This window comes from Drosophila persimilis, unplaced genomic scaffold, assembly GCF_003286085.1.
Source record: "Drosophila persimilis strain 14011-0111.01,24,50 unplaced genomic scaffold, DperRS2 tig00000431-arrow-pilon, whole genome shotgun sequence".
NCBI classification, from domain to species: domain Eukaryota; kingdom Metazoa; phylum Arthropoda; class Insecta; order Diptera; family Drosophilidae; genus Drosophila; species Drosophila persimilis.
Window position 1 is genome coordinate 4061065 of NW_020825312.1, and position 24432 is coordinate 4085496.

General features: G+C 46.8%; 4 protein-coding genes across 6 annotated transcripts; 1 reads left to right on the forward strand and 3 right to left on the reverse strand.

Moving 5' to 3' along the window:
- Nucleotides 1–10278: 10278 nt before the first annotated feature.
- Nucleotides 10279–11041, reverse strand: LOC6597198. Its single transcript, XM_002022307.2, has 4 exons — nucleotides 10928–11041; nucleotides 10701–10868; nucleotides 10511–10636; nucleotides 10279–10442 (listed from the first exon to the last, which is right to left on the reverse strand). The coding sequence occupies exons 1-4, from the start codon at nucleotides 10988–10990 to the stop codon at nucleotides 10365–10367; spliced, it is 435 nt and encodes a 144-aa protein (XP_002022343.2). The 5' UTR covers nucleotides 10991–11041; the 3' UTR covers nucleotides 10279–10364.
- Nucleotides 11042–15419: 4378 nt separating this feature from the next.
- On the reverse strand, nucleotides 15420–16187 carry LOC6597197 (pupal cuticle protein G1A). Of its 2 annotated transcripts, XM_026989874.1 has the most exons (2): nucleotides 15621–16187; nucleotides 15420–15494 (listed from the first exon to the last, which is right to left on the reverse strand). In XM_026989874.1, exons 1-2 carry the CDS (start codon nucleotides 16185–16187, stop codon nucleotides 15420–15422), a joined length of 642 nt encoding a protein of 213 aa, XP_026845675.1. The 2 variants fall into 2 exon arrangements, with proteins under 2 accessions (XP_026845675.1, XP_002022342.1); XM_002022306.1 differs by having other exon boundaries at nucleotides 15420–16187.
- A 1590-nt stretch (nucleotides 16188–17777) lies between these two features.
- On the forward strand, nucleotides 17778–18368 carry LOC6597196 (cuticle protein 76). Its single transcript, XM_002022305.1, has one exon. The coding sequence runs from the start codon at nucleotides 17778–17780 to the stop codon at nucleotides 18366–18368; it is 591 nt and encodes a 196-aa protein (XP_002022341.1).
- Nucleotides 18369–19420: 1052 nt separating this feature from the next.
- LOC6597195 (protein late bloomer) lies at nucleotides 19421–20897 on the reverse strand. 2 transcript variants are annotated; one of them, XM_002022304.2, is made up of 5 exons: nucleotides 20749–20897; nucleotides 20498–20677; nucleotides 20305–20439; nucleotides 20052–20231; nucleotides 19421–19988 (listed from the first exon to the last, which is right to left on the reverse strand). In XM_002022304.2, the coding sequence occupies exons 1-5, from the start codon at nucleotides 20773–20775 to the stop codon at nucleotides 19878–19880; spliced, it is 633 nt and encodes a 210-aa protein (XP_002022340.1). In that variant the 5' UTR covers nucleotides 20776–20897; the 3' UTR covers nucleotides 19421–19877. The 2 variants fall into 2 exon arrangements, with proteins under 2 accessions (XP_002022340.1, XP_026845619.1); XM_026989818.1 differs by having other exon boundaries at nucleotides 19873–19956.
- Between the last annotated feature and the right edge of the window lie 3535 nt (nucleotides 20898–24432).

Here is a 24432-nt window from a genome sequence, read left to right on the forward strand (position 1 = left end):
CCTGGCTTCTGGGGCTGTGGGTCAAAGGGAATTATCCGCTGTCAATGAGCTCCCAGTGGAAGAACACGGACCAAGACACGAATACTTGTTGCTTGAAAAGGCAATTTTCACACTCATTAAAAATTTGCATAATTACACCAGCCTCCCCCCAAGCGGAGTCGGAGCTCGGTGCCCCAACCGGAGGACTCGAGGACACTACGGACACTCATAGCCTGCAGCCGGAGCGCAAATGAGCTTTCCATGGAACTCCAGCGTGAAGAGTCGCGGCCCTCTAAGCGCCACGCGAATGTTGAATTATAAATGCATGGAAATTAAAAACAATTACATGAAATTACATTTAACACCCCCACACAAACACACACACACAAATATGTATATATTTAAACAAATAAACTGTGCATAATGATGCTAATCCCTTAAGTCAGCCCACGGAGAGGCCATCGGTGTGGACTGTGGACAGGGTGTGGCTGAAAAACGGGCTATCAATTTGCATTGCGTTTGGCTCATTAGCGTCCAGGCTGCCGCTTGCCACTTGTACATTCTGCCTGTCTATGGAATATTTATACAATTTATTGCCTTGTATACAACATTCGTCCTCCGAGAGTAGATTCAGAGGTTACAAACAAAAGAAAACTTCACAATTGTTCTCATTTTCATCTGAATCCGAGAACACTGTACGTATGCATTCAATATTATGTTCCTGCATTAACAATACGTTATTTTGGAGCACACCTCGCCGTTCAACCGCTCATGAAATTTGACAAAATACTGCGGTTTTCGCAGTGTCCTGTTCGGAGCTGCGCACACATTCCATAAGCTTGAATTACAGCGAAAGCCAGAAAAATATTTATTTTACATATTTTCGATGGCCGATAGCTACCATAAAGCATACTCGAAAAGCGAGTAATTAAATGTCAACAGTGTTGAGTCGGACAAAGAGCCAGCAAACAGTTGTTATTCGATGAAGAAACCAAATTGCATTCCACTAAAAGGCGAGCAGATTCGATAGCAGAGATTATCAAATGACAGAACAAAAATATTTAAAGCACTCCCCCACCATTTTCTGGGCATCAAGTTTGAATAATATTCAAGACATCCAACTAGGACAGGAGACACTCCCGACTCCCACAGACTTGTTCAAACTTATTGGCCAGAATCGCGGAATTTGCAGTGAAAACTGCTGCGTCGCTAAGCCGTAAGTCCGACAAGAAAAATCACTTTTCCCCACCCGACGAACAGGACAGCAGAGGCCATGGGAAGGAGGACAGGGATTTGGCAGAGATTTGCTTTCGATTTTCGATTCAGACTCCGATTTCCGACTGAGTCCCGCTTAATATGCCAAACACAATTTGACTTTTATTCAATATGCAAAAGATACGCGTCAATTTGTTGTTTGTCTGCTCAACTTTTTAATCTTCATTCTCTGGGCTTCCACTGCCGTCCACCTCGTGGAGGAGTCGAGGCGAGTCGAGTGCGAGTGCACTTTAAGTCTTTAATCGGGAGATGCTCACGTGGCTGGCATTAACTTCGGGCTAGTGGCAACATAAAAGATGTTGCGGCCAGATTTATGTTGGCAGTTTTACAGTTATTTTAAGCACTACCCTAGACAAACCGAGTTAGTCCAAGTCCGAGTCCAAGTCCGAGCGGAGGCGAGGCGAGGTGAGGCTAGCGGCGAGGAGAGCTACTTAAGCCCGTGCTGAGCAAACTTTTGCAACTATTAAAGTATTAAGTAGAAGTGGATAAAGAGAAGCTACCGCAGTCAGCTAACTGTAAATGCATTCCTGCCACAGCAACAGCAACAGCAGCAATAACAGCAACAGCAACAACGACGGCAGCAGCATCAGGTTGCAATGGAAAACTTTGTCTTGGACTGCTCTACTTATGCGGCATGCCCCAACACTTTCTGTTTGTTCGAGGACAAGGCAAAAACTGGCTTAAGCACACATAATAAGCGTTGGGTACCGTGCCCCGTGGTGTGGGTGTGTGGCTGGGTCAGAGCATGTGTGTGTGCGCCAGGGTTGCCAGCTGCATTGAATAGTCAATGGAATCCATTAGATAATGTCTATCTACACTGTGATTTTCTTGCACGAAACGAACAAAAGAAAACTGGGGTTACACTTCTCAGACAAACTTTCAGATAAATATGCAGGACACATGACAACCCTGCCTGAGTCCCTTTGCGCTTAACATTTTTTGACACATGATAAGAGCAAAACGAAATGTCAAATGCTTTTCAGCTTCCTACCACTCTTTCTCCCCAGCCCCCCCGTCCATCCACCCCGCATTTTTCCTATAATATGCATCCTCTTTAGCCTTAAATCAATGTTGACAAAAGTTTTATTGGATAAGTTTGTTTAACGACAAGCAAAAGTACGAATAGACGCACACGAAAGGGCAGGTAAAAAGACGAAAAGTTCTACTTTTTTGTTGAAAAATCAAATTGAGCAAAAGTTGATCTCAAACAGAAAAAGAGGAGAGTGGAAAGCTTGAAAAGTTTTCTGCAAAAATCGTTGGACGCGATAAGTTTGTAATTTGATTTGTGCTCAATGTGCGCGCAATTGATTAGCCATTCTACCAGTTCATGAATACCCTCAATGCCCTGGTACTCACACTCGCACTAACACACATACATTCAACAGCTTCTTATTCACCTTGCAGCCAAGAGCAGGTCTGGAGGCAGGAGGTCCTGCTACTACTATCTTCATTTGAAAGTTCGCCCTCTGCTCCAGTAAAATTTTGCGGCAAGCACTAACAACTGTTGCAGGACTCTTTCCCACACACACAAATACACGCCCACCAACAGACTGGCAGCATTGTGGCTTCCGACCGCAGACTCCTGCTGTTTAATATGCTGTTAAATTGCATTAAAATTTGAAAGAGTTGGCATGCAATCGGGGTTTTGGTCAGGCCTTCTTCCATGTGGTGCTTGTGCCTGTGCTGGTTCTGGTTCTGGCTGGCTTCCTAGATAAGCGCATTACAAGCTGCAGATCAGTGTGACCGTTTATGGTATAACCAGGCAGGCTCCAGTTTTCACTTACTTTTGCGTTTTCAGCCAAAAAGTTTCGTTTTTGTTTTAAGGTGCTCCCTTTTCCACGAATTTGTGGCACATTTTCTTAAGTGCTGTTAGGCGCTCAACATCCTCTGTTATCAATTATCAATTATTATAAATTTTCAATGGTTTAAGGACCGTTAGAGAACAAATATTTATAAAGAAGGCACGAAGGCAATGGTCTCAAATTTATGTTAATACATCAACAAGTCTTATATTTTTTCTTTTTGCTCTTGAGATTCATTTTGTTGTATAGAAAGGCGTTTACGTTTCAGTTCGGTAGAAAAGTGTTTCCGTTTTGAAAAAGGGAAAATCTTGCGCTTTGTGGAAACGGGAGCACAAAATATTTCGTTTTCAACAGTAAATTGGACATTTTTTGCGACAGTGAATATATATTTTTTTTATTTTTTATAAAGTACTTATATGGAGATACTGTATTCTGATTTTCAAGAAACGAGATGTTCTCTTGGAAAACATACGCAAACTGAACGCAGAGCTCAAATGTCAGCCAGCAGTAATTGCCTAGGAAAATAATTGAAAATGAATTGAGAGCGTGGAGTGAGCAGGATCCTGCTCCTGCCGCTGCTCCTTACTCTGACCCAGCCCCTGCCACTGCCCCTATCCCTGTTATTGCTCAGGACCGACCAGAGTGAGAGCTTGTAGCGCATTTAAAATGCAATAACCGGATTAGATTGTGTTGCTGCCGCATCAGCATGTCCTCGCCGGACTCGCAGTTGTTGCTGTTGTCGCATGTTACTCTGGTATTTATAGAGTTTTAACGCAATCGCAATTTCGGTTGACATTTTGCGCTCTCGGCCATTTTCCATCCTCCATCCTCCATTGTGCTCTCTGCCGTGGCCGCTGGCTGTCGATAGACGTCTACAGGTAGCTCGTTGCTGTTGCTGGCCCCCAACTTCAGCCCCAAACAAAGCAGCTTCCCATCTTCCTGGCCACCCAGCTCCCGCTCCCGCTCCCGCAACAGACACACACGTATCGCTGTCTGCTTTATGAAAAATGCATTTTGTCTGTCGTCGCTGTTCCATGAAGCGCACCACGGCCGTGTGGCTAATATTATTTCATTTGGCTTTGGAATACGCCATTCTGTGGCTGATACTTTATTTTGTCATTTGAAAATTTCTATTCATTTCTATTTAAGTGGCATTAAATGAAAATGCTTCAATTGGTCTCCGATGTTACTATTGGAGCTTACATATTGAATGGATTTTCAAGATTGTGGGCATCTTTAAACAACATGAAATTGAGAAAATGGCCAATAGGTGTTTGTGTTTTGGTCTAAACACAGTGTGAGTGGTCTAAAAAAAGTTACAGAAGTGAAAAGACCAGCTTGTTAGGTGTTTTTCTAGAATATTTTGGATTTGCTGTTGGGCCGATTGTTCCTATAAAGATACCTGCATAAGAAAGCATATTTTTAATCATTCAAAAACCTTTCAGTTCTAAAGAAAAGAAATTGGCAGGAAGGAAAGGCACTCGTGCATACATAATTCTATGTCTTACGATAAAATCAGAATATCATAAGCAAATCACTTAGAAAGCTAATCAAATATTCGAAATTTCACTTTTTCGTTTACGTATGCCAAAATGTGAGTGATTTTCCAAGATTTGTTTAAATCTGGCTTTTCTTTTGGCTGACACCCATCTGCACGAATCACTTTTAAGAATAAATATCATAATTTTTGTTCAGCCCAGTTCGGCCTTCCATCAATCACAAATTTGACACTTGCAACACCTGTGGCTGTGTAAGCCGCAGCATCCACATCCCCTTGGCAACCACTACCACGGCCTGTACCCTTGCCCTGCCCTGCAGTCCTTTTCGGGGGAGGATTTTTGTATGCCGTATATGCCATATTGATGTTCGTACAAATTAAACCGAATGCAAATAAGTCAATTTCTGCTCAAACACGAGCGAAATTAATGTGGTACAAAATAAATACGACAAGATAAATGTATTTGGCATTGAGCGGGTGCCAAGTAACAAGATAAACGGATCCCCATCCCCATCCCGAGCCCCATCCCCATTCCCATCCGTATCCGTATCCGTGTCCCCGATGTGCTAATAAAAATACACGAGTCCGGGTCCTGGGCCGTGTCCTTGCAGACAGCGTGTGAAGAGTGCCCCTGGCCCTGTGTTTCCCTGTGTTTTCTCTCACGTTTAGCATTTCAAAAGGCGAATTGTTTATTTTTTTGTGCTTTTCCTTTTCCTCTTTCCTTGAGCTTTTCCATTCAACGCTATTTATCAGCCTTTGCCTCTTCCCATCTCTCCCTCTCTCCCTCTCTCTCTCTCTGGCTTTCCTTTGTAACCCAAGTTCACTTTCGTAGCTCGCTTTTGCAGTTAACTTCTTTGTAGTTTCGCTTGCTTATTCATTTCCCTTTTCCCACACACGTGAAAAGTTATTTTTTTTCTCCCACAATGAAAATGAAACGCATTCGTCCTCTCTCTTTGGGAGTGTGGAAAATAAGCGCAAAGCTGGAAAACTTGTCACGTGATAAACTCCGAAAGGAAAAGAATGTCACGTACCAAGAACGCAGCGACAACCTTTGCCACTTAAAGTTTTAAGCTCTGAGACAGAAATATGTTTTAATTCCATAATCAGCTTGCACTTGGCCGAAAACCAAAATCAATTCCCCATTGTTTGGCCAGCTAGAATGAAGGACCCATCCCATTCCATCCCATCCCATCCCATTCCATTCTGATCCCCGAAAAATCGCAGCATACTTTGGCGTGCGACAAATGCTGGTCACGTATAGCCCCCACCCCAGTCAGAGGGCGAGGGACAGATGTTGGGGTGCACTTAGCATTGCTACATAATTTCTGATGGCGCCATTTTAAGAATTATGAATGCCACGTGACTTTTGCCGGGCAAATGAAAGGACCCGGAAATCAGGGATGGCAATTTCAATGCTGAGCAATACCGGAATGATACACTTTTAAGGTTGTTGCCAGAAAATGAGTCCCAAAGAATGATATTTTTATAGGTGTATGAATCAGTATGGGTGTTTTTTGAATCGGAGTTCACGGAACTGTATGATCATGAGGGAATAGGACAGCCCAGCTGATGGCAGGGGACACTCTCTCTCCTGCGATTTGCCTTCCCTTCAGACAAAAAGCCGTTGAGTGTTAAGTTTTGCAATCGAGCACTGTAAAGATATATACAATTTGTAGCCCTATTAAAACCTACCCTATTGAGCTGTTTATGGCTTTTTAGATGAATCTATCCGTACGGGTGTCGCCTAATTATGTTTGAACATCCTCCTTATAAACTGATAAACTAGTCACCATTTTATCTAGTTAAATCAAAGGTGTTTTTATTGCCTGTAAACCTAAGAGTACAATTCGAAGCCCTTTAGCCCCACAAGCCTCCCGATATGTAGCGGAGGCTTAAAGCTGCTCGGCTTTCGAGCTGAATTTTAATTTATATCGTCTGGCAGAGAGCGGCCTGCCCTTGTGGCACCTCTGCGACCGGTCAAAGGTGTCACACATAAACCATTCAATCTGACAGTCAGCAGTCAGTCGGAGGAGGGAGACAAGCGAGACACAACCGATAGAGAATGACAATGCCCAGCGTTGACCGCAGTCAAACTTTCGATTTCAGTTTGTTAACGTGGCAAACAGGACACAGGTATACAGGTATACAGGACACGTTGCCACGGCACCATTTCACCATTTTACCGTTAGGTGGGTTAGCCGTGTGCTGCAATTTATTTTTTCTGCACATTTGTAGAGAGTATTGGTCGGTTTTTGCTGCTGCCCCTCGTTCCACATTTCCACACTCGTTTCGGTGGTGCAAATTGCGCACGAAACATGCGAGTGGGTGGGTGGTTGTTGCAAAAAACCAATTTGTAATAAAGACGGAGAGGAGAGACATGTTCCCGTACTACTCCCACCCGTATTGTGGGGCGGAATGAATGAATGGTGTGGCGAGGCGTGGAGGGGGATTATGTGGCATCAAAAGATGTTGACACATCACGCAGTCGGTATTGTTGGCGTCTCTGTCTCTGTATCTGGCATTTGAATGCTTTCAATTAACTCTATGTAGATAAATAGGAGAAACTTGCCGCGTTGATTGTGCCACAGTTACTCCGGAGAGCGGATCCTTGCTTTAAAGGCTCGCAAAGCGCACAACAAAAATGAAACATTGCACAACAGTAAATTACGCGAGGGCTGGGGCAAAATGGCGCTGGCGGAAATTGCATTATCAGCGTCAAAAGAGCAAAGGCGCACAGACAACGTTGCAGGCCCCCACCCCACACCACACCACCCCCCTTGGTGGCATGTTTTGCCGCCGGCTTTTGCCGCTTCCACTTCCTGCCCCGCCGTGGCGACGAGACAATGAGTTGTGATAGCACAACTTTTGCAGCGGCGTCGCATAATTACACTTACACGGGACGAGCGGGGAGAGGGGAGAGTGGCAAGGGGCAAGTGGCAGCCAGAGCGAGTTACTGTTACTCAAGACTGATGAGCAGTTTATGACTTGACGCTTTCGCAGGGCTTTTAATACCGTTATTGTGGCGCATTTGTAACTGGCAGTTAATAACGGACACGATGCGACGCGCTGCAGTTTCAGCTCCAGTTCCAGCTCCAGCTCCAGCTGCAAAGTGGATTACCCCCGGTTGGCCATTGTCTGTGTGTGGCATGCCCCGTTCATGATCGTTCAAGCCCATCATCCGCAGCATTTATATGAAATTTTAATGAATTGTAAAGCCAGGACATCTTGGAGCAGCCAGAAGCAGGGATACCACATACCACACACATGTGCTCTATCTGACAAACATTATCAGACAGAGAGACAGACGGAGAGAGAGGGAGAGAGCTGGAGAGCGGGTCTCCACTTCAAGTTCAATAAAGTTGAGTGCCTCGCACAAATGGAAATTTTACGCATACGCCATCTGAGAGAAAGAAAAGCGGGGAAAAGTGCCCTTTAAAATCACTTTATTATGCGAGCGTGTGAGAGCATTTTCCAACCCCAGCCTCCCCCCCGTGTGTGTGTGTGTGTGTGTGTGTGGACACATTTGTTGGGGCGACAATTTATAAGAAAATTCCAATCGAACTCCGGGCATCGCTGGGCAAATGTCTTTCGGCCGATAAAAACGTACCCGGCACGCGCTTTAATCATGAAAAATCATATTGAATGCTCCGCTCGATCCCGTCCCCCGTGCATCCAGGATAGTAGTAGGCGTGGCAGCCATTAAATGAATATTTCAACAAATTTGCCTTTACAAGCTCTCGCTCTGCAGGATATCTGAGAGGAGACACACACACACCCACACCCACACACTCGCCAAACAGCTGCACAATTTCCGTAGAAAACTTAGCATTGGAAACTTTTGTGTGCGACTTCTGCCAACAGCAAAAACAACAACAACAAGAACAATAGGAAGGGAGCTCAAACTTTGGGAAGAAGCTGCATTTTAAATGCCCTTTAGAACTGATCTATTGACGGCCAGCGAGTAGCCAATCCAGAACATACATTTTGTGTACATACTCGTATTAGAACAGTGTTTAACATAGTACATCAGGAAGCTTTAACCAACAAGAAGAAGCCTCTATTAGATCTAGGATATCTAACTCTATCCCTCTCTCTTCAGAGAGTGTCCCTCTTTAAATAACTGCAGCTTACATTTCGATGGAGATAATAATTTCTTTACAAAGCTTTTCAGCTTGTTGTTGCCTCCCTCTTTAGTCAAAGCTAATGTCTGCATCGGAATACCCTTCCATGCATACCCTTCTCTGACAAGTTGGAAGTTTCCGCCGCATGCATTTCAATTGCGTTGCCGTCGACGCCAACGTCGACATTTACATGCCAAGTCATTGGCCAAAGTATTCCTCCCCCAAAACCCCGAACCCCCACGAATGCCAGCACCCATGGAGAGCGGCCGCCTGCACTGTGTCTTACATCTCTTTGACTCTAATAGATTTTAATCAGCCGCAGGACATACGCCTGGACGAGGACAACGACAACGGCAACGACGACGACGACATGCTGTTATGGCCCCAAACCGCTTGGCGACAATCGCAATTTCTCCAAGAGAATCGCCCCCAGGGGCCTGGCCTGGCCGTCGCAGGCTTTAATTATGCCAGTTGTGGAATTAAAAGTATGAAAAAAGGAACACGAATATTCAATTTTTGGGCATATTTTTCCAAGTATTTAAATGGGAGCTCAGAACACACTTTTCATCCCCAATTTGGTTCTAGCCAGCGGCCGGCGAAGCACTCACAAAAGTAGATGAGTGTTAAGGTGTGAGTGCTGGGGAAAGCGCGTTTTTTCCACACAATTTACCCGCAACACCTTCGGGGCAGCGGTAGCGAACACCTCTAATGAGCCACTCCAGACCTAAGCACTTTTCACCCGACCCCCACACACACACACACACACACACACATCCTTGAAACTTGCTGCACTTTTCAGCACTTCGACACGTTCTCCCATACACACATACACACACACACACACACGAGGAGGTGAGGAGGTGGGGAGGTGTGGCAAAAGAGTATTTTCTCTTTTTTGCGTAATTGGCCAAATGCTGAGTGATGTGGCCGGACGGGCGACTTTATGGCCAAGAGAGAGAGGCGGAAAAGTGGCGAACAAATTTAATACCCTTATCGGTATCCGTTGCTGGCCATAAAATGGCCCGCATAAACCAGAAGGGGATGCGGAAGAGCATTACACATTTCGTTTGGCCCATCTGAAATATCAGCCATGGACATCTGGGCCAATAAAAGTGTCAAATGAAATGCGTATAATGAGCATCGTTGTCCTCCTCCAATCGAACGATGTCCGACTGCCGCTGGATGATGACTCCTGACCGACTGCGAAAGTGTTTTAAAATGTAAAGTGTCATTATTTGTGTGCATCGTTAAATTTCATTTAAAGCAACGCCATCAACAGCATTAACATCAACGGCAGCAGATGACAGTATTGCCCTCTGGTATCGCAGGACCCCCTGGCGGGGGTCACAGCTTCCGCTTATCTGCTCATTGCGATCTTTATTGGCTGCCGTTATGGTCCTGCGGGTGTCCATAATTCCGCATGTAATTTGATTACCCACACAACCCCCACAATTGTCAAGCATTCCCCCATCCTTCTGTCCCCCTTGATATCAACAACTTCATCGACACTTCGAGGACATTTCCAGGAGGAAACTTTAAGGAGGAGAGTGGGGCAGAAAACTTAATGTTTGGCGAGTGTGAAGGCAACTCTTAATTAGTCCAATTATACAAGATTGTATTTGATAATAATCACATTAATTGCTCATGGTATAGACGGAATATTCTCAGGTATGTATTTCCCAAAATTTCCTAACGAAACGGGGGGTCTTCACCATCGTCATCCTTTACCCTCAGGCAAAAACACGTAAGCAGCAAAATGCAGATCACCTGGGAGGGGATAGGGAGAGGGATAGGGATAGGGATAGGGATTTGTTACATAGCAGATCAACGCTTACCGCTGCAACCAAAGTCAGCTTGTACCAGTGGTGGGTGACCACCAGCTCGACGACTCCTCCCTGGTTCCCAGCAACGATCCAGAGCGACATCTTCCCCAGGAAGTAGCTAACCAATGCGAAAATAAGCTGAAAGTATCTTGAAATGCATATTAAACTGAAGCTATCTACAGGTTCTCTGACTGCAACACACCATTTGCATAAGCTTAAGATTCTGGCGTATCGCCGCATATAGGCCCGCACAGAGGATGGCTATAAGGAAGGAGTTCAAGACGAAGCACAGCACGAGCAGAAGTTTGCCTTTCATTGTTACCTCGTTTAGGTTTTGACCGCCCTCAATTATGTCCAATACATTGAAAAGCTGTGGAATGGGATGCGCCATGGGTTTAGCTAGGGACGGATGTCGCTGGGCTAACTTACTACCAATAAAAGAATGCTAAGCACCACTGAGATCTTTAGAACAAGCACGGTGCAGAAACACATCTTCTCGACCCTTTTGAAATTTTTAAATATTATTGTTCATCCAGTCCCAAGCACAATTGACAATTTTCTCCACCCAACGGAGAATAGTAAACCAATATGCAAGTACATCAAAGCATAGCAAGAATAGGGGACACACACAGGAGATCTTGAGGGCCCAAACGGAGGTTCTCGAAGGCTCGTTCGCCATGTTTCAGTAGTGTTTATAAAAATGTGACAACTTTTCCAGCGCCAACGTAGTTATTTACAAGTGTTGAGCCACAAGATGTTTAAGTGGCCCTAACTGGGTTCTGCCACATGTGTCGAGCAGCCAGGAGGACAAAGGGGCCACCAGCAACAACATGGTTGACAATTTCCAGTTGAACGCACAAAGCAGAGACGTCTCCTCCTGCTCCTGGCTGCTTGGGGCAGACCCCCCGCTCGGGTTCTGTTTGTGCTCCATCTGCTGATGCCTCCTCTGTCCTCTGTCGTCTGTCGTCTGTCGTGTCCTTTCCTATCTTGCTAAAATAATCGCCACAATAATCTGTCAACGACAGCTGTTGATGTCATAAAAACCTTTTGAAGATGTGAAGATGTCGTTGTTGTCCTTGTTGGGGCCCACATACCCCCCACACCATTTACATCCACCCTCAACAGGCTAATGATAATTTGCCACAATTTACACTCAAACCTGCCACAGCAACAGGACTCCCCCCAACCACAGCCACTGGCCTTCCCCGCACTGTTGGCCCGGCCCCAAATGGCTGCGATAAAATCATTGATGAAGCCAGAAGCTAATTGAATGTTAATCGCTTGGCATTGACATTGCACGTGGCAGGCAGGCAGCCAGCCAGGCAGCATAGCAGGCAGGAAGGGAAAACGAGAACCAGGGTTAAAAGATAGACAGGTCGGAGAAAAGAAACCTGGAATCGAGTCGACACAGATGCGCAGATAAGGCTCAAAGGTAAGCGGTCAATTTGCATAAAGTAATGATAAATCAACAGCCAAGACGACCTTCGAAGGGCCGCTCGCCTGCCCCGCTCCCCCGCTCCCTCCACACACCAACCAAATCCATTTGTTTTGTCCCGCAACAAGACTGCAAATAAAATACAAACAGTCTTTAAATTAAAAATTAAATTTTAATCAGCCTCGGAGCTCCGCGATGCGTATCAGCGGAGGGCTGCCCTTTGTCTGGGTCTTCGTCTGCGTCTGCGTCTATGACATATCGCGATGGCTGTCGAGATGGGATGGGATGGGATGAGACGAGTCTGCTTTCTTTTCTACTTCAGCCCGAGTGGCTCTGGCATTTGTGCATTACTTTGTGGATAAGCGGAGCAATTTGTTTGCGCTGGCGAGGAGGGGAGCCTGGGCCTCGTTGAGGAAGGCGAAATTCAAGGATCAAAATAAGTAGCGTTATTTCGGAGTATTCAAAGTTTATATTTCAGTTAATGGACCACTAGCTGCCGGGGCTATCGGCTTTGTTCAAAGTTGAAACATTTAAAATTAAAGGAGAAACATGGTGAGTCGACTCACATGTTTATCCCGAAGAAAGCTTACTATTTGGTTATGCCTCTGCGAACAATGTATTGTATTGGCTATTAGCACCCATAGAAACTGACGCGTGTACCGTGCCACGGAAAACATCTAAAACAGACACAGGCCACAACAAGGCAACAAATCTACATACATTTGCTGCCTGCTGGCGAAATGTTTCTGTTGCAATGGCATGCTTCAACTACGGCTGTCCCTGACAGCGGCAACATTAAACGCACTCACAGTTGCAAACTCAGGCCAGGAACAGGGACTGGGACAGGGACGGCCCTTTTCTGGTTCTGCGGAGTCCACGTCCACGCCGACATACAGATACACGCCTAGATGCAAATGTAAATGCAAATGCAAATACAAATACAAATAGAAACGGACAGACACCAGAGCCCCATCAGATGCATCAATTGTCTAATTGTTTGCCGAGACAGAGTCGTCATAATGTCCATCAAAATGCTGTGCCATGCCCCACAGTCAAGAATGCAGGGGGGAATGCGTGTCGTGTCCTTGTTCCGTCTAAATGTCTGTGACGGCGTCGCCTGACCCGAGCACTCGTTCGCCTCAGATGTGGCATCCAGTGTGGCGTCTGCCAGTGAGGCAGGCAGTGAGTCAGGCAGTGAGGCCCGTGGGATAGGTAAATTTGATTTATGACTTATTATGCGTCTTATGTCCAGCCATAATTTAATTATACCAGTACACAGCCCTGTGCAGGGCACTACAGTCTGCTACAGCACAAAACCGAAACGACTCTGTCTGCAGTTTTTCGCCCTGCCACACACCCATACACATGCCCCCACACACAGATAAATACAAAATCTGCCACACATAATGCTGTTATTTAAATCATGAAAATTCGCTTACCTAAATTGCATTGCAACAATGGCATGTCCTCACTCGGCTACACTGGCGGAAAAGCTGTCCATCTGCAAGGACGAGAATACTCTGAACAGAAAAACTACTAAGAAAGGGATTCGAGGCAATGATTTTCCCTCAGTGTAGGCCTGCCGTCACTGCCTCCCTGCTTTTCTGTGTCATCTCTCCGGCAGCTTGGCCAAAAATTTAAGCCCAAATGTAAATGTAATTAAAGTGCAGTTAGGTCACACAGATACTCGTACGAATGTATCTGTGTCTGTTTCTATAGAGATGCGAGTGTGCTTGGCATGCGAAATGAAATTGAAATAAATTATTGACTAATTGTCAACTCAGACAAGGACAATGTGGCACATCTTCTTCTTGCTGTCCGTGTGGGCCATGAGGAATGAAGCATGGGGCGTGTTTGCAATCAAATCGCAAATCAAAACCAAACAACAACAACAACAGCAACTGCAACAGCAACGACAGCTAATTTGTCAGGGAAAAAGTAGAAGCCTGAGACACCCCTCACTCTACTCTTTTCGGCCACGTTTTCATTTAATTTAATTTGATTGTTCTTGTCTGGCCCATGGCCAATGGCCCCAGGGATGGATCAGCTCCATTGCATGTCTCATTAGTGTCACCTTAAAGAGGTCATCAAATTTAAATCGCCCCGCCCCGCACCGGCGCCTCCCACTCGGGTGATGGCTTGAAGAGCCTTGGCGCCTCCACTCCACTCCAATCAAGATTTTGAGTTAACTTTAATTGGTGTAGGTTAAATGTGACTATGTCTGGTAATCCAAGGTCAGATAAGCACTACAGAAGACAATTGTTACTCCGTTACCTGCAAAATACGCGTAGAAAAAAGTTCACTCAAGCAATGGCGCCCATTTTATCAAAATTTGGTTATTCCTTTATAGATTAACGCTTTAAAAGAGAGAATTTTAATGATCCGATTGGTTAGGGTATCCCACACTTGAATCTGGCTCCCACTCCCATCGAATGGCTTATGCAACCCGAGTGGTTCGCCTCATTCCCGCTCAAATATCACTGTCATAACAAGCATTAGATCTGTCGGGCCAAGATCTTTCTCTCTTTCTCTCCTTGCAGCGACCTGTCAATAGATCCCATTGAGTCCATTAAGTACATGTTTGAGTACCTATGGATACATTATGGGCACTATGGGCACTTTGCTCTTGGCAAATGTCAAGATTAAACTGGTTTTTGTGGACTGCGACTGGGACTGGAACTGAAACTGTGGCAGCATGTAAACGATTAATGTGCGGTGGCGTTGCGGACCCGTTATGAGAGCATAAATATCCGTTAATTAACCGACGATGATAATAATAACAAGTGCAAAAGTAAACGCGTGACTGTCCGCGTGTTTTCGGGTTCGTGTCCGGCTGCCAATGGCCCCAACCGATTTCAGTTTATATGGATTACATTAACTAGAGATAACGATAGCCCTTGCAGAGGGTATAATGAATATATAATAAGAGAAAGAAGCATTATTGATCCAACGGGCATCAACAGCCGTCGACATCGTAAACCCAAGTTCAGATTGCTATATCATAAGCTAACTGCCGTTGGATTAATCTACAGAGAAGGGTATCTTCAGTTTCGGCTAGCCTTTCTCCCATTTGATAGATCTCTTTGGCTTCTGGTCCTGGGGTATTAAATCCAATTAAAGAGCCGTAATGTAAAGCGCGAATATACACGACACGGCCACGCCTCCGCGACTTATCGCAAAGCTGCTTAAAGCAGCCGCCCCTCCGACTCCGACTCCGCCTACGCCCCCGCCTCTGCCCGCCGAAGGCCGATGACGTAGCGGAAAGCAGCTGCCAAAGTCTGATATAATGTCTGGTCTGGGGTCGAGCCCATTGTTCGATCCGTACCTATTCCGCTTAGCCCGCGCCGATTGAGGCCTGAGGTTAGGCTGCGGTCACCCGGAAGGTCTGCTCTGCTCATGTTTGACTTGCAACAATCGATCTTTGTTTTATTAACAGGCAACATTAACAAGAAGCTTTAACAATCTCTGCCTCCGCGGAGAGGTGGCCTAGAAACCCCAGTGGGTGCCGAATCCATCGAAGCTCATGTGCGAGACGCTGGTGGCGGGCGAGTACTGGACGGTCTGGGCGCTGCCGTAGCTGGACACTCCCAAAGCGGGGGCATTGTGGGTGTAGGTGGTGGCAGAGGGTCCGTGGTTCACATTAGTTGTGGCCAGGGGAGCGGCATAGGACACAGTCTTGGCCAGAACGGGAGCGGGAGCAGCATAGACAGCCTTAGTCACGACGGGAGCTGGGGCGTACACAGGAGCAGGAGCGGAGTACACGGTCTTGGCCAGAACTGGAGCGGGCGCAGAGTACACGGTCTTGGCCAGAACTGGGGCTGGAGCAGAGTACACTGTCTTGGCATAGACTGGAGCCGGGGCATAGACTGGAGCAGGAGCAGAATACACAGCCTTGGCCAGAACTGGGGCAGGAGCAGCATACACAGTCTTCTGTACAACCGGAGCGTGAACAAGGGTCTTGGCCACTACAGGCGTGGCCTGGGTGTACAGCGGAGCAGCATAGGTGGTCTTGGCCACGGCCGGGGTGTAGACATTGTTCTGGATGCGAGTGTCGCTCTTGCGGACGCTGGAGTAGGGCGTATCGACGGCCTTCGAGTAACTGGAGACAGTGCCGGCGAAGGAGCGGACCACGTTCTGCTGGGTGGAGGCTACTGCGTCCACAGACGGGTTGGCTACGGCCACGTGGCTGGCCAGGAGGCCGGCTTGGGCGTAGGCCACCAGGGCGCAGAGGGTGATGAGGTAGCGGAAGGCCATGTTGTGGATAGCGACTGGCGGATCGGTGAGAGACGAGTCTGAAGAAGCGGATGGCAGGCTGGCTGGGCTGCGACTGATGCTGATCTGGCCGAAATGTTGCGGCTTATATACGCGTCGGACGCGTGCCAATCCACTGGTCCGCGGTGCGCTTTTTGGCTATTGGTAATTGGAAATTGGTAATTGAACTGCCCACAAAGCGATGCCTGTTCACCTGTCCGTTGAGTGATTGGCGCAATTTCTCGAAAGCCAATTTGCTCACATAAATTAAACGCGGTAATTAGGCTTAGGGGCGATGCGTTCAGGGCCCCCAGTGTAAAATTAATAACAATTTGCCAAAAGAGCGCAAACGGAAGAGCCAGGCCAAAATAATCACAAAATTTGTAGCTGTTGCCGGAGCGGTAGGTGTAGCTGTTGCTGCCCCAAAGAGTCGCATCCCAAGTTGGCAACACAATTCAATTTGGAGCAGCGTCAACTTTGGTAATTTCAATAAATATTCATCATGCGCTCCGTGAGCAGCGGAGCTGGGAAATTCATTTCCCAAACTTGCGAAAAACAAAAAGAACTCCCGGGGAGGTGGACCCACAAGACAGAGAAGCAGTCCTTAGAACCGAAATGCTGGATGCCCTATCCATAAGACGTAAGACTTATCTAATGAAGTAGGAAAGATTGGGTTGTTTTTTGGATCATTTGCGGAAGATTCTGATTTATCGGGAATTAAGGTTTGTGTAGTATATTTACGTGCAGTTCTTTAAGAGATCCAAGTTTGGTTTTATTCCTTGCCACAGATTCTCTGTATATCCCATGATGATATTCGATCTTTTCCTTCCCTTTCCCCAAAGCATCACATCTGCATTCCTCCCCCCAGTCTCTTATGTCCCTCTTGAAGGGCACAACAACTTCTCAAACTCTCTTGGAATAAAAACAAACAAAAATCATAAACAAGTCGCTGCCACCAACGCCCCAATTGTGGCACCAACCCCCCGCTGATACAAAAGTTGACACAACATCCGAGGGGGAACATCCCCCTCGATAGACAAGGTACAGAGGGGGCATATTTGCTGCTTGAGTTGAACTCAATTTAATGGAAAAATACGCCGAGCAAATAAAAGTTTTTCGCTGTCGTTTCTTTTGGCTGCTCTGGAAAATTTATGAGCTGATGATAGTATTCAAAATAATTCACTTTCCCGCCGAAGTGTGAGGCAGGAGCTTCTCAGCTGGCCTCCAGTTCACTTACGAAGAGATGGGCAGGGCACAAAGGTGAAGAGAGAGAGAGAGAGACATGGTTTTCGCGCAGTCATTTGTCGACCCATTGAACCAGTTTTGGGCCTGGCTCTGTCTCTGGGTCTCTACGAGTACACGTCGAAGCGGCTTAGGCCTAAGTCAATCTGTCACACACATACAGAGACCCTCAGAGCCACATTCGACTCGATGGCCGTGAAATTTGGCAATAGGTTCGAGGTTTTGTCGGTTTTTGTCAGTTTTGGCTATAAAAACTGCGAAATCGAAGCAGTTAGGCATCAGTAGCAACTACAGCTCTATTCCATCGTCAGTTCCAGTTCCCATTCGAAGCTCAAACCAACTCCTCCAGCCATGGCATTCAAGTACGTCCTGTTGTCCTTCTGCGCTCTGATGGGTGCGACCAGCGCCGGGTTCGTGGCTCCAGCCACCACCTATGCCGCAGTTCCTGTGGTGGCCAAGCTGGCCCAGCCCCACTACGATGCCGTGGGCACCACCCAGCAGAACGTGGTCCGCTCCTTCGGCGGCACCGTCTCCACCTACTCTAAGAACGTGGTCACCCCCTACTCGAGCGTGAGCAAAGTGGACTCCCGCATCACCAACAATGTCTACACCCCCAAGACCCTGTACTCTGCTCCCGCTCCAGTAATCACCAAGTCCATCTATGCTGCTGCTCCTGCTCCAGTCTACGCCAAGACAGTGTACTCTGCTCCCGCCCCAGTTCTGGCCAAGACCGTGTACTCCGCTCCTGCCCCAGTGTACGCTCCAGCTCCCGTCGTGACCAAAGCTGTCTATGCTGCTCCAGCTCCGGTCTATGCCGCCCCTGCCCCCGTCTACGCCAAGACCTACGCCGCCGCAGCGCCCACTGCCTTCGTCAAGTACTCGCCCGCCGCTGTGGTCTCCCACGCCAGTTTCGATGGCTTCGGCTCCCACTGGGGATACTAAGCGGAAAGGAATGGGTACTCCTGAGGAGAGTCCTGCTGACCGCCCGTTGACACTTTGTTGATTTGTTCGTACGCAATAAAAAGCTTCCAGTAGTCGCATAAAACACGCACTCGCTTTTAAGCTAATTAGGGGAATGGGAACGCCCAGGGTACGGGAACACAGATGAGGAACGGGGTGATGGGACCCACAAAGGTCCGTGCACATGTTGCGCTAATTAAAATGTTCCAGAGAATCAATGATAGCCAGTAAGGTGAGTGGTGGGTGAGTTCTCAAAGGGTGGGTCTCATTTTCAGGATAAACCTTTTTGGTGCTGGCGGGTGGCAGAGTTTCCTTTCAGAATGATAATAGAGCCATCCACTAGAAGCCTCCCAAAGCTCAGTGAAACACAGTTTCTAGACTCCGTTCGAGATCTCATAAGTAACCCAAACTTAAAACTCGATGTACCTTCAAATCTTAACTGTTTTGTGGCATAGCACTTTCACACTTTCCATTTCAATGTGTATTTCCCTAGGTTCTGCCATTTGTCTAGCGTTAAATGGGGCGTATGTGTGCCAAGTAATTCTCTGCCCATTCCATTTCATCCCACACTGCAATCCCCTGAAAACTGTGGCGTCTCTGTCTGTGTCTGTCTATGGATCTCCACATAGTACTCGCAGCCCCGTTGGACTATTTTTTTCCCCCAAATATTTAGTGCAAAACTTTCTGTTTGTCTTTGTGGGCAGGGTGCCGCAAAAAATTGTTGGCCAAAGTTTAATGAGCCACATGACCCTTTGGTGTTCAGTTCGGTTCAGGCCCTGCCTTTGCCGCCATAAACTTTGGATGGGTTGCTCCTTCAGCAGCTTGACCAGAGTGTTGTTAGGGTTATGGGGATGGCGGTGGCGGTGGCGGTGGCTAAAAAGTTTCCGCCAGAACACCCATACGTATAAAAAAGGCATTAACGATGGGGGCCGGAGCAAACTATTTAGCCATAAAGTTGGTCGTTCCGCTGGACAATTTTGTATGCATATTTTATGGATTTTCAAATGCTGCAAAATTGTTTTCCACGACCAGAATTTAATGTTGACAACAATAAAATTTATGTACGGACATAAAAGAGGAATAAACTCGTGATGGGGGAGATGTGGGCTGGTGTGGGTGGATTTGGATTGTCCTTGAATATTTGCCGCTTAGCTGCATTTGCATATTGTTGCGATTCGAGTCGAGATCTCCGTGTCCGTGTCCGTGTCCGTGTCCAAATCCCTGGCTATCCCTTGGCATTTGCAATACTTTTTCAATCGCCCCGACATGCTTTGTTGATTTCTTTATTGGCTCATCCATATGCATGCCGGACACTGGACTCGGGACATTGAATCCCTTTCGGCAGACTCAAGAGGAGACTCGAGTGTTTATCGTTATTGATTGCATCTGGTGAAATATGAGAAATCCAGGCAGAGTCCAATCCAATTTGTCCCGCATGCCAGTCCCAATTTCAGACCGAATCCCAAAACCGAATGCAAATGCAATTTGTTATTACGGCGGTAGGTGGAGAAGCGCAGTTGTCAGTGCTCGCAGGGAGCGGGCTTCAACCAGGTTGCGCTCCAGGTACTTCCTGTGGAGGAGGATGGCCACAATCAGGACGTACTGAAAACGAGGCTTTGAATACTTTGATGGCCCAAAACGTATGGCGTATGATTTTTGTCTCACCTGACAGGCGATTGATACCAGCTCGGTGATGGCCAAGTCAGAGGGCGTAGTCTTCTTAGTCGCACAGCCAGACTTGTACAAGTCCTGGGACATCATACTGCGGTGCTTAAAGCAGCTGCTGGGCACCAAGTCCTTGTTGTAGGTGTAGTCATCGGGTCCCATCATGCCGCAGCACTCGTACTGCGTAAAAATATCATCGAATATCATCAGGGAAGCAGCGATATGGGGATGAGGATGAGGAACCTAGTATCACCTTGTTCTCGTAGTACTCCAGACTCATGTGTCGTTTCCAGATGACTTCGATGTCGTGGATAAGCGGGTACTCATGAGTCAGCAGGATGATCATCATCATCTGCAGCCATGTTGCCAGGAACATCAACATTACGACCTGCAAACAATACTCGAAGACGATTCATTGCGTACTGATTGGATGGGATTCGACTCACAATTCGCAGCCCATTGGCACTCTGCTTAAGCACCACGACGGCGATCGCGCATAGCAGAAATATGACCAGAACCCCCACTGCCATCAGTATGAGCTGGTATTTCAGGAATATGCACCGACCGCACCCACTGATCTGAGAAATCGTCTTCATATAGCTCAGCATGTCCGCTATGTTCAAGGCCTGTACGATACCCCATAAAGGTGCTGCTAGCATGGAATTCTACCACTACCACAACGGCTGGAATAACTCACCAAACAGGCGCTTATGAGACCGTACATGAACCATTGACAAATTGATAACTTCCAAGTTTTGCGTATCTTCCTCTTGGCTGTCGCGACTTCCTCTTTCGATATATCTGAGGCCGGCTCACTTAGCGGTCTTTTTGATAGCCCGAAACTTTGAATTTTCTCTCTGATTTGTATTGCTGCTGCCATTTCAATTCAAATCAGCAATTAAATAGGAAATGACATATCAGCCTCTCAGATACTGATCATTCACTTGACCCTGGGCTGCACAACTCGGTGAAAGTGCGCAGCTGACAACTCTTTTTTGCAGGTATCCCCATTTCAGGGATGAGATGATTACCCGCTGCACTCATCCGCTGAAGCTCTGCCAAACACTTAAAGAGATCTCTGGAATTTGCATAGATTTAACTTGGCAGCGTTTCATCGTGCCGGCATTCATCTTCAGCCACGTTGACCAAGGATGGGATTCCGGATTGGGCATGGGGATGGGTAATGGGATGGGGATGGGTATGGGGATGGGGTCGAACTAAAACTACACAAAAACAGAGACATGCATAGGGAAATACATGGCGAGCTGCTATGGAATTTTTTAATCAAACAGTTGCCATTAATTACTGCGAAATTCTGTAGCCACATAACAGACATTTTTTCGACAGGCAGCCGCTGGAATGAATGAAAAGAAAGCTGAATCGTGCAATGGAAAGGAGCAAATAAAGCGTTGCCAAGCTGCCAAGGCGTGTGCCCCCTGTCCTCATGTGTGTGTGTGTGATTTGCCGTGATTTCTACCGACTAAAGGATACCCTCTGCTCAAAGTAAGCTGATAGCCATCTAATGGGAATGGAATACACCCTTGTCCCCTCCGAATACTGGGTACAAAGAGAATGCCAAGAGGCAACCACAGCCAGTCCGTGCTCCGGCGCTGGAGTCGCCACCAGTGCAGCAGCACCCGCATCCGAGGCAGAGACTGTGGCAGAGGGCAGCAACTAAAAATCAAATTAGGTGCAAACGAGCAACCGTCAGCGGCAGGCGGCCTCTGGGTGGGAGTGAATGCTGTGGAAACCAGAATAAAAAAGAATGGGTAGTGGGTCTGGGTTCTAGGCGTGGGCGTGGGTGTGGGCGTGTCGCGGTTGCGTTTTGTAATGAATAATTTATAATGCGCCCCTCGCTGTTTTACTTGTTGTGTGTTTTTGTTTGCAGCTTTTAGTTGAGATTAAAATTTTGTGGTTTTGCACTCGAGCCTCGAGTTAAAGTTCTTTTCAGCGAATTGTAAGTTCTGCCACGACTTGGAAGGAAGCATCCTGAGGATACCCCAGAAAGAATGGCTGGCTGGCTGGCTGGCTGCCTGACTGGCTGATAAATGTGCGTGTGCGGGTGTCAAGTGCACGCTCGTGAATTCAATTTGATACACAAACTGATTTATCGACTCGCTGTGGCAGTGCCACCATCACCATCACCATCACCATCCCCCTTTGTCTTTCTTTCTTCCACTATGCCTCAACTTCCTGCCACACGCCATTCATAAGTCAGTCCGTCAGTGGGAGCGCAGTCAGAAGTCAGTCGGAGCCGGAAGTGGAGACGATAAAAAATTACATACACTTGTAACTGTTGTCCTCCAGCCCCATACAACCACCACCCCACCAACCACCTCTTCACCAGCTATGTCTCGACTCCACAGGGTTTTCTACTGGTACTACTCGTAGTGCTCGTAGTGCTGCAGCCGCCCCCTAACAAGGTTAATTTGTTGCGATCGCAGTCCTCTGTCATTTATCTTCCCTGTCAGCGGCAACTCCTCCTTCGGAGAGATGGAGCCAGCATCGTTCTAATTTGAATTTAACAAGCTCGCAGGGAAACGGCAGAAAAGGAAGTCAGACAGTCAGTCCATCAGGCCGTCAGTCTATCAGGGAAGCATTGAAAATTAAAAATTTATTGCCAGCCGGGGTGTCAATCATCGCTGGCATCATTCTCAGCCAGAAAGTAATAAAGTAACGTTGACAGAAACGCAGTCCATGAAGAAGCGGTGACCAGCGGTGACACTGCAATCGAAATACCCTACTAGAATAGGCGAATTAAGTATTCGAATGCTCCCCGATTATCCCTTTTTGGTGCTCTGAAAGGTAGAAATTAATGGTAGCTGCAGTCACAGCTTTTTAATCGCCCAATTGTAGACTTTCCCTGGTTATCAGAATGTAACTATCAGTCGGATTAACAAACCTATTCACAAAGGCGACGTATCCCAATCGAAAGCATACAAAATCTCGATAAAAATCCTGCCACAGAGTTTCACACACACTCTCACCCACTACATCATCATCAATTTGTGTGTTGTGTGTCTGGAGCACCCTCGAAAGCCCCCCGTTAGCCCAACCCAACACTTCGCCTCTACCCAGTGCTCTATCTACCTAAACTTTCCACCAACCCAGCACTCGGCACACTATCCATTGAACGTTTCAATTTCACTTGTTGGCTTCGATTGTCGCCCGCAGCCGATGGTTGGGGGAACAATTGAAAGCGACACTTTTATGGTTTTCAGATTTGTGTCCCCTTGTATCGCTCTCCAATTCTGCTCCACTCTGTTCCACTTTTTAGCAGTTTTTTTTTCTGGACGGTGTCCGCCCCGTGCTTTATTACATTTGAGCTTTGTTCTTTGGGTCTTGTTCCCTAATTGAGAAATTCTTGGGCGAATTGCGAGGGGCAAAATTGTTTTAAAGTGTTTGCAGTCTTACTTCCAAAGCATTGCATAATAGTTTCAATAATTTTATTTTTATTCGAGCCAAGTTCTGGTCGGGGTGGTGGCCGTGCTCGGGTCGGGCTGGGCTCTTATTTCGGGGAAATAAAATTTTGTTACATATTTTGCGGCGTCAAATGGCAGCCACAAAAATGAATGAAATCGTAAAATTTCCCCCTCCACTCGGACCGGACCGCAGTCAGAGAGAGAGAGCTAATAACGTACACTCGAAAACCGGATGCGCCACAGACCAATGCCGCACAAAAGCTGACCCCACTCTTAACCCACTGATGGCCACTGTCCCTGTCCCTCCCCCACTATCACTATCACAGCTAAGTCAGCATGTGTGTGTTAGTGTGTGTTTGTGTGTGTGTGTGAGGGATTTAAGTGCCGAAACCATTTTTCGGAGAAAGCGAGGAAGCGGAAACTGAACGTCTGACATAACCTCAATTTGTATGCGTTTCGTTCGTTCTTTCATTTGTTTGTTTGTCTTTGTGTCTCTATCTCTGTCTATTGCTCTCTCGTTTTGCTGGAGATTGCAATTGCATTGGTCCCCTTCCTCTCGCGAACTCTCGGCACTGAGTTTTTCTCGCGCTGTGTAAATATTTGATTTTTGCATTAAAGTCAATTTGCTTTCATGATTCCGTAATTCATTGTTTACTCACGCCAACTTCTATTACGCCTTCAGCCGCACCCCTCACGTGGCACCACCCCCTTACAATTCAACCCACCCGCTTTGATTGTTTATTTTCATATCCCCCTGCCACAAAGCCAGCAGCTTCCTGCACCGCAATAAATAGGATATATTTTTATAATCCATTGAATAATTTTTTATAAAATAAGAAAGCTTTACCGTAGAAAATGTATTTTCGAACAATTATTGTTCATATTTTGGATATTTCACTGGATTGCGAAATTGTTCTCAATTTCTCTGAGTGTGCCGTTCGGCATCCCGCATTTCCGCT